The following is a 10,225-nucleotide window of genomic DNA, read 5'->3' on the forward strand; positions in this document are numbered from 1 at the left end:
AGCCAAGCCGCGCACTCAAGACATCAAGACCCAAGCAGAAAGTGTAAGTGACAGGCGGCTCGCTAACACTCCTGTAGGCACAGCTGCACTCACTTACGACCAGAATGACACGGACACCTGTGTCACCTCGCTCCACTAGAGCCTGTGAATCCAAGCACCGAAAAGTGCCATCCTTCACCTTGACGACCTGGCATGGTACCATCTTCCATGTAAAGAGTACAAATTAAAACTGGAAATCCCATCCTTCTCCAGGAACCACACTTTCACCCTAACTCCAGAACGGGAGTTGTGGTTTGCGAAAGGGGGGTGGTCCCAGGGAATTGACATTTATCCTATCGACACAGCCCTCCAAGCTTTGTCTCAACTGCCCGCCTTAAATGCCTCACCTGCTGTCCAATCCTGGACTGCGGCCGATCCTATGCTGGGTAACTCTATCTAACACACCGCGACACTCGACAGTCATCCTGCACAGGAGGCTCAACGAGATGCAAACATCTACAGCCAAGCCCACGGGACCCTCAGGAAGAGGGTAACACGCTGGAGGCTGCGTCGAACTTAATCAAGCTGAGCCCTCAGCCCCAGCCTGAGAGCACCTGCTACCCGATCATCATGATTCACCTGTCATCTGTCCATTGTGATGATTGTTGTCCGATTAAGTCCACACAGGGACTTCATCAGACAAAAAGGGGGACTGTAAGGACTGGGCGAGGGTGAATCTGAAAGGACTAAATACATCCTGCTAAAGACCCAAAAAGCCTGGAATGTAAATGTACACACACACACACACACACACACACACACACACACACACACACACACACACACACACACACACACACACACACACACACACATCCCCCACAAGTGAAGCCTGCTCAGGACAGAGCGTGGTTTCCAGTTACGAGACACTTTTATGACTGACTTGGAATTTGATGTTCAAGAGAAGGAAACTTCTCTTTTTAAAAAGACATTTAACCAGATATATTCGATGTGTTTTTATGTGTGTCCATTTGCCCATGTCACATTGAATGTTCACAGAACTGTGGCTCTCTCTGAATTTTAACCAAGGAGGAGAAATGAATCCTGTATTCATATATATATATTATTATATATCCACTTGAGAATTGCATGAACAATGTATCTAAGTTCCCTATTTCATGAATTGCCTTTCTTATGTGTTTGATCTATGTTGTTGGGAAACTCTAATGGGATAAGGTTTCAAACTTTGCAAACTGTGAGTAACCAACTCCATGTGAGGCAAGTTTGGATTCTCTGAGCTCCAATCTTCGTTTCCCATTTAGCCATTTATATCACATCTTGCTAAAACTTTGTGACACATAGGACTATAATAATTGTGAAGATTCTGCTCTTAAACACCCGACGAAATTAGGGTTTCAAATGTCTCTCTCTGAGACAAAGAGCCATAAAACCCAAAGTCCCGCCTGTGAATTCCAACCCTCTAATTGGCCATGCCGACAGGAAGAGGCTGGATTTCTCCAAAAGTGATAAATGACGCTTCCCCCCTCCGCTCGCTCTCTTCCTCCCTTGTCCTCGTGTCATAATGTAACGTCTCGCCTCCGGGCGAGCTCTTCGCCTTTCTTTTATTTGTTTCTAGTTTAGTTTGTGTTTTTCAGTTTAGAAAAGTCTCTGTGTTTAATTCCAATCGACTGAAAAGAAAACCCCGTGACATATCTATCCAGCAAGTCCATCTACAAGGGACCTTTAAACGAGCGTGCGCTCACTTTGAAGGAGAAACACGCGCACGGGACCGCGTGACGCGCCGGACCGAGCGACGCACGCGCTTCTTCACCAGCCATGCAAAGATGTAACGTTAACTCCGCGTGATTTCCCCGTAGAGATCTTTATTTCTTTTTTGTTAGTCAAAGTTTTGTTTTCCGTAGTTGACTCAGTTCACTTCCACGAAGTGAAACGAACTTAGCCGAACTATTTCCCTTTGGTAATGTTACCCCAAAGACTGTGAACCTCCGTTCAACACGCGCGCCAAGCAGCCCACGTGACGCTTCCTCACACACAAAGGACTCAGCTGACGCGGCCAGACAGGGCCGTACAGGAATGCCTCGACACAGAGAGAGACCATAACATAACTTGTGCAAGTATAATCTCTTTATAGAGCTTCTAAGAAGCTTTAAGATGATGTTTCGTGTTGTAATCGGAGAGGTGAATGTCTTAGGAGGAATCCTGCCACTGTTCTCTCTCTCTCCCCCTCCCCTTTTCTCTCTCTCTTACTCGCTCACGCGTGTAAGTTATCCATTGTCCAAACTTTACGCATTTCTCGTTCATTGATGTCTTATTGTATTGTTCATTGATGTCTATGTGTTTGTAAATACATATATCCCGTGTAACCGTAGTAAATACATAAGTAGTCATGCCTCTATTAAATTAATTATATATTCATTTGATTGATGTACTGTCTCTTTGCTCAGTTTCAAGTCCCTTAAGTGCCAAAGATCTTATGCTACAAGCTTACTAAAATTAAAAATACCTTAAAGAGTATGTGTTGTGTTTATAGGGCGGGAAACCCAATTCTTCTGGCCAGAGAATTGCGTTTCCTGAAATCCTATAAAGTAAGATGATATGGTGGATCCCCACAAATATTATCCTGACAATTGAGATAATTCATTTTACCTGTTTTGTGAAACGTGGTCCGTGTAATTAATTGCAATCAACTTGTGGTTAATTTCAAGGATTCACATGCATGCATGCAGGTAAAATGACAGATCCTCCCTTATCGGGAGATTTATTAACATGTAAGACTGATCTAATCCAAACATGCATGAATAATTATTAATTACCAATTATTAATTATGATATGCAAATTCCCCACGGATTAGATCCGCCCATGAGTCTTTACACAAGTTAAGAAGAAGAAGAATAAGAAGAAGTTTTATTTATATAGCGCCTTTCCAAAGCTCAAGGTCGCTTTACATTGTACATTACAATACATTTAGACACCCACAGAAATATTACAGTCACATAGGATACATATAATCACATTATCCAAAATGCATGTTAAATATGTTTTAACTGGGTCTTGAATGTAGCCACAGATGAGGTATTACGTAGTGTAAGAGGTAGCGAATTCCATAATTGAGGAGCATTAATACTGAATGACCTTCCACCTACAGTAGACAACCGGAAACGAGGGATGGACAGTAAACCAAGTTCAGCTGATCTGAGAGACCGTGTAGGGTGTAAGGGTGGAGTAGGTCAGACAGATATTGTGGAGCAAGACCATTTAATGCTTTGAACGTTAGAAGCAAAACCTTAAAGTGGATACGTGATGCCACGGGTAGCCAGTGAAGTTCATAAAGCAGAGGAGTAATGTGAGCAGAACGCCTAGTAGAGGTGAGAACTCTTGCTGCAGAGTTTTGAACATACTGTAATCTTGCAATACGTTTTTTGGGAAGACCAAGAAATAAGGCATTGCAATAGTCCAGGCGTGATGTGATTAATGCATGAATTAAGGTTTCAGCATCAGCTAAAGAGAGAGAAGATCGTAAATGAGCAATATTGCGAAGATGGAAAAAAGAGTTTTTAACAAGAGAATAAATATGAGAGCCAAAAGATAGAGTTTGATCGAATAAGACACCAAGGTTACGCATCGATGGCGAAGGCTTAACATGAATTCCATCAATATCAAAGGACTGGCCCATCCTTTCGACTGAGGCAATAGAGCCAATCACTAATATCTCGGTTTTCTTATTTAATTTGAGGAAATTCAGTGACATCCAATGCTTGATGTCCCTGATACATGCAGTGAGTGAGTCAGGCAGAGATGGCGGTAAGATAAATTTTAATATCATCAGCATAGCAATGGAATTTAAGTCCATGCCTGCGTATGAAGTCACCGAGTGGATATATGTAGATGATGAACAATAGTCGGTCAAGAATCGAACCTTGAGGAACACCCTGTGTAAGTGAGGCAGTGGCAGATCTAACCCCTTGTATAGTGATATAATACTTTCTGTCACTGATGTAGGAAATGAGCCAGGAAAGAGCATTGCCAGTGATGCCAATATTAGAAAGCCTAGAGATCAATATTTCATGGCAAACTGTATCAAAAGCAGCGCTTAAATCAAGGAGCATCAAAATGTTTATCAGCCCTGAATCCATGGACAAAAGAATGTCGTTAACCACCCGAAGAAGGGCAGTTTCAGTGCTATGTGATGGGCGAAATCCAGACTGAAAAGGTTCAAAAAGATCATTAGCATCCAAATGTGATCGCAAATGTAAAGCAACAACCCTTTCAAGGACTTTGCTCAAGAATGTTAAATTGGATATTGGTCTGTAGTTGTCCATATTTAGGGGGTCTAGGCCTGGTTTAAGAATCGGGGTCACCGCAGCCATTTTTAATTCGGCTGGAACAACACCAGACGCCAAACTACAGTTTATCATATGTGTTAAGAAGGGAGCAACCTCAGGCACACACAACTTAAGCAAAACAGTAGGTGTAGGATCAAGCCGGCAGGATGTGGAATTTGATTTCACAATTAGATCACTTATGGCAGCAGGAGTAGTTAGAGTGAAAGCAGAAAGAGAGTTTGTTAAGTGAGCGGAACCAGCTAACCTTAAATGAACATTTGAATCACTTCTATGAGGAGTGTTTTTGGTAATGGATGCAGTGATTGACTTCAATTAATCAGAGAAGAATTGAGAAAAGCTATTTACAAGCCCCACAGAGGACGAAATAACATGTTGTGGTGGATTTGTGAGTTTGTTAATCATTGCAAATAGTGATCTGGGCCTGCATTTGGAATTTCTAATGGTAGAGGTGAAATAAGAGGATCTTGCATCGTTAAGGGCTGTACGGTACTTAAGCAAGTGTTCTTTGAAAGCCAAAGAGTGCACGATAAGTCCAGTTTTCCTGTATAGTCTTTCTAGGCGGCGACCCTCAGTTTTTATCGTTCGTAGTTCAGGAGTGAACCAGGGCGAGGCACGAGTAGATGGAACCAGTCTAGTTTTAACAGGAGCATGCCTCTCAAGTATTTGAGACAAAGCATTGTTGTATATACAGCAGATTTCTGACGGACAGTTAGATAGTACCCATCACCACCAAGATGGTTCTTTCCCCTTCATCCTCCCCACCGCCACCAGGATGGTCCCTTCCCATACCTCACAGGGGGTCGGCTGTGCCCCTGCCTTCGTCTTCAGGCAGGAAATGCAGAGTCCGGACCCTCGGATTGCGAGCTACGGACGGGGCCTACGCCAAAGAACTTTATATCATAATATTGCTTGCTGTGTTGTTAATAAATGTATAATTGTTACAGTATTTATTCTCCCGAGTCTTTCTGGTAGAACTAGATAGCTGCAGTGTCTGTGCCTCAACTAGGGCGGAAGAAACCGCAGCACGTGCTTCCAAACCCTGAGAAAAGGCACTAGATCTATCAGGTGAGGGCAGAGATAAGGCTGGGTCTGTCTCTATCCCCCTCTGATAGATCCATTTGTGAACCCCTTGACTGCGAGCCTGAGCGTCCTCGTCAAAGAGTGCTAGGCGGGATCGGAGTGTTCGCATAGGAATCACCTCACAGTGCCCTCGAGCGCTGACCGTGCATGCTCCTCACCCAAACAAACAACACAAAGGTTGCACTCTAAAATGCTGCTTGCTCACCATATTGTACTTTTTTTTTGACAGACAACACCAAATAAGATAAACGGTTTCACAGACAGCACTTAATGACGACACAGAAGCTAGCGCTGCTTGGTTTGGGCAGGCTTTATAGTTTCCTGGTACGTGATGTCACCCGCCTCTGACGTTCCGCCACACCATTGGACTGATTTCACATGTGCTTCAAGACGTAATAACGCAGAGCGTTCCCACAGCCGTCAATCGATGGAGCGCAAGTTCCCTTGAAAGGGAACTAGAATTACATTTCCTCTAAAAGCAAATCATTTAAATCACATTACTTGAGTTTTGATAACAGTATAAGCAGTTACATAATCTCTCTATTTATCAATGGATGAGCGCCAAAGAGTCAAACATGGTATTATAATTCATACCAGTAAATGATCCCTGGTCCCATCATTCCTGGGCAAAAATGTTAACTCCCCACATGTAGTAGATGTTGGCTTCCAAGACCTATTCAGCTTTCCCATCAAGACATACCTAACCCAACCATAATATCCTTTAAAAGAAGCAGGCATATTTCTGAAATTAAGGTAAAATAAAAATCTTTAGTTTCTCACAAATAACTGACTATATTATATAGTGCATAATATGGTAATGTATGCAATACTATGCATTACCAAGTAAATAAAACCATTGTCACTTGCATGATAATAGGTTTTTAATTCAATCATAATAACAGTTGTATATCTGTTCATAGTTTACTATTAGCACATTAAATCAAACATTCTAGAATAATAAGCAAATAATAGGATTTTATTAAAGCTGATATTGTCTATTACTATGCCGTCAATATGACTATGGATGATGATTTGGGGGTCAGTTTTGCTTTTACTAGGGAATGTATTCTGTACATTGTGTTAATGGGCAGTGAATCACACCTGCCGAATATTGTTATTATTTCACTGTGCACATATTTGAAGATTGTATTGTATCACTCACTGTTGAGGCAGCTGAAGTCTGAATGGAAAAACATGACTTCCTGCTCTAATCACTGGTCCATCTATGAAACATAAGGCGTAATATGAGTAAGAGAGTTGTGATATTGTGACTTTTTCAACAAGCTTTTTAGTCTACTGTCTACATTTTTTTGTATGTTGTTGTGTTCATGAAAATAATTGTGTTGTGGACTACTATTTTGACAAGGAAGCGTGAACTGTTGTGTTCTGATATAATGTGTGTGAGAACAAAAGTGAATGAGTAAACAAGATGGATGCTTCATTGTTTAATAACTCCTGATGGGGATACTACATATTTCCTGTAATTACATTTCAATAAATAAATAAACGTAACTTATTAAATAGCAGAAATTGTTGAAATCTGTATAAAAAATCTGTTACTTACAAGTTTCTCCACTTACAAGTGTGGCATCCCTTTCTTGTCCTGTAGACAGCAAGACATACTTGTAGTCTTTATTATTTAATGCTCTTTATTCAAGCATCGGTCCCTACTTTGCCTTGTAAGTTCACTATGAGGATTTATTATTTCCTGTTTATGAATGTACACATAAATAAATAATATTTCATAATAACATTGATAATTACAATGTTTCTTGAGCAGCAAATCAGCATATAAGAATGATTTCAGAATGATCATGTGACACTGAACCCTGGAGTAATGATGCTGGAAATTCAGCTTTATCACACGAATAAATTACATTTTTAAATGTATTAAAATAGAAAAAAAGTAATAATATTTCACAATATTACTGTTTTTACTGTACTTTTGAAGAAATAAATGCAGCCTTGGTAAGCATAAGAGACTTCTTTCAAAAATATTTAAAATTGCAATGTTTCCAAACTTTTGACAGGTAGCCTACATAGCCTATACATTTATAGTCATCATTATTTATGCATAATTCTTTTATATTGTGCAAGTTCACCTTTCTTTGAGCTCTCTTGAATGAAGTATTGCTTTAGTTTGAAGTATCTGTCATGGTCACGGTAGGTTGTTTCGTCAAAACTTGTTTGTTCAGTCCAGTGTACGTTCGCATCTCCCGTGAGCTTCACAAAAAAACTGTCCACGTTTATTTCTTTTGTCACTTCCAAAACAACTTTCCCCTCCACAATGTCCCCACTAGTAAAAGTATTGCTTTCATTAATCTTGTTGCAATGAAGACGCACTTTGATGGATCCTGACATTTTTTGTTTCTATGAACGTAGGCCTACACTACATTCAAAGACAGCTACACAGCCGGTGTTACGGTAAATGCCATATATGGTTTGCATCCTGTTGTGACGTTGGTTGGCCCCGGTTCGCGGGCAGTTGTTAATGGAGTATGGAAGAATAAAGACGCACATTGAATCAGCTCTGGATTGTTCATTGCATAGCACACAAACATGGTGTCAGAAGTGAACACTAGATCCTGAACATGGCTTTGAACAGCATTCCTGCCCCGGAGGGCATGCGGATGTCAGGAGACATTTCTAAAAATTGGGACAATTTCAGAGCGGAATTCGAGGACTACGAGCTAGCTACCGGGCTTAGTGAGAAGCCCAATGAGGTGAGAGCGGCAGCGCTGCGGCGATTAATGGGTAATGAATGTCGGCATATCTACAGTCATAATATTGTGTTGAGCGAGGAACAAACGAAGGATCCGAAATTCATACTTGATGCATTGGGAGATTATTTCAAGCCTGCGAAAAATGTGATCTACGAAAGATATATGTTCGGTTGTTGCAAGCAGGAGGTGGACGAGCCTATAGACAACTTTCTCACGAGGCTGCGGGAACGAGCATCGACCTGTGAATACAGGGAGCTCAAAGATGAAATGATTCGCGATAGACTTGTCCTGGGCATTGCCAATGAGAACACGAGGCGGCGCATGTTGCGTGAACGTCAGCTGACTTTGTCACAGTCTGTCGAAATATGCCGACTGGCAGAAGCGACGGAACAACGAGTTAAAGTTATTGACAACACAGTCAGTGACGCTGTGAATATTGCACAAGCACAAAGGCTGAAACGCAGGGATGGGGAAATGAATAATGAGCGAACGCCCAGAACTGTGAAGTGCAAATATTGTGGGGGTGGTCACAAGAAAGGCAGAGATCAGTGCCCCGCATATGGAAAGACTTGTCGATCATGTGGTGTATTGAATCATTTCGCAAAAGTGTGTAGAGCGCGTCAGATTGCCGACAGGTCCGGCAGAGTGAATGTAATGATGGATGATGAGCAGGATGCGCAAGGGCCCTACAGCGAGGGTCGACTTTTTGCTGCTGAGGAATGCATTGACACAGTAAAGTGCCCCGGTCCAAGATGGTTCGTTAACCTGACATTTAATAAAAGAAAGCAGGCCTGTCAGCTAGACACGGGAGCAACTTGTAACGTTATGAGCCGTATAACCAAAGAAAAACTGGATTCAGAGAGCCCTTTGCAGCCAAGCACAACAAGACTGAAATTGTATTCTGGTGCCACAATGCTGTCTTTAGGCCGATTTCATACAGAATGCACAATAAAGAGCACCAAACACAAGCTAGTCTTTGAAGTGGTCGAAGCCGATCAAGAACCATTACTATCAGGTGACACATGTGAGCGGCTAGGGCTCATGAAATTTACCATCCCAGAAGAGCTTCACAGACTGATTGCTTACTCCGACATGCCTTTCACAAAGCAGCAGTTAATTGACAATTTCAAGGACGTGTTTAATGACCCAGTCGATTCAGTCCCAGGAGAGGTCCGCTTTGTGCTCGACAGCAGCGTGTCGCCTGTGCAATGCGCGCCACGGAACGTGCCAGTGGCCTTGAAAGCCAGAGTAAAAGAACAGCTGGATAAATACATGAGAGACGGTCACATCACAAGTGTCACGGAACCCACACCATGGATCAGCAACATGGTAGTCATAGCCAAGCCAGACAAAGTAAGAATATGTATAGACCCAAAACACCTTAATCAAGCACTGCAAAGATCGCACTATCACATGCCAACGCTGGAAGACGTTCTGTATAAATTACCCAAAGCACGTCTGTTCACGCTGGTAGACGTTCGCGATGCCTTCCTACACTGCAAGCTGGATAATGAAAGCAGCTTAATGACAACTTTCTGGACATCATGCTGGCGGATGAGATGGCGTAAACTGCCTTTCGGCGTCTCCATAGCACCAGAAATCTATCAGCGTAAGCAACACGAGCTGTTGATGGGACTCCGAGGCATAGAGCCCATAGCGGATGACATACTGGTTGTTGGCTGCGGTGACTCGGACGCAGAGGCCGAGTTAGATCACGACAGAAATCTCGGCGCTCTGATGGAGCGATGCAGAGCTGTGAAACTCCGGCTGAGTGAAAAAAAGGTACAATTCAAACTCAAAGCGGTGCACTTTCATGGGCACATATTGTCAGCGGAAGGATTACGAATTGACCCAGAAAAGACAAAAGCAGTCCTGGCAATGCAGACACCGCAGGATGTAAAAGCAGTTCAGCGCTTCATTGGATTTGTGACGTACCTGGCCAAGTTTCTCCCACAAAGAGGCAAAACTCGACGGAACAGATCCATGGCTAGCAATTCTGCACTGGCGTAACACGCCCACTGAGGGATTGGACAGCAGTCCTGCTCAACGACTGATGTCACGCAGACTTAGGTCGGGGC

General features: G+C 42.5%; 1 protein-coding gene across 1 annotated transcript in view; it reads right to left on the reverse strand.

Moving 5' to 3' along the window:
• LOC130096002 (arrestin domain-containing protein 3-like) overlaps positions 1-7,859 on the reverse strand; it is a 32,767-nt gene extending 24,908 nt beyond the window's left edge. Inside the window, exons 1-5 of the mRNA XM_056262614.1 lie at positions 7,848-7,859; positions 7,527-7,794; positions 6,989-7,027; positions 6,587-6,647; positions 6,019-6,166 (exon numbers count right to left, since the gene is read on the reverse strand). Of these exons, the coding sequence (XP_056118589.1) occupies positions 6,019-6,166; positions 6,587-6,647; positions 6,989-7,027; positions 7,527-7,794; positions 7,848-7,859 (528 nt within the window). The remainder of the gene's footprint in view (positions 1-6,018; positions 6,167-6,586; positions 6,648-6,988; positions 7,028-7,526; positions 7,795-7,847) is intronic.
• Positions 7,860-10,225: the final 2,366 nt, after the last annotated feature.

This window comes from Rhinichthys klamathensis, unplaced genomic scaffold (assembly GCF_029890125.1).
Source record: "Rhinichthys klamathensis goyatoka isolate OS25496 unplaced genomic scaffold, OSU_Roscu_1.1 h1tg000195l_1, whole genome shotgun sequence".
In the NCBI taxonomy this organism is placed as follows: domain Eukaryota; kingdom Metazoa; phylum Chordata; class Actinopteri; order Cypriniformes; family Leuciscidae; genus Rhinichthys; species Rhinichthys klamathensis.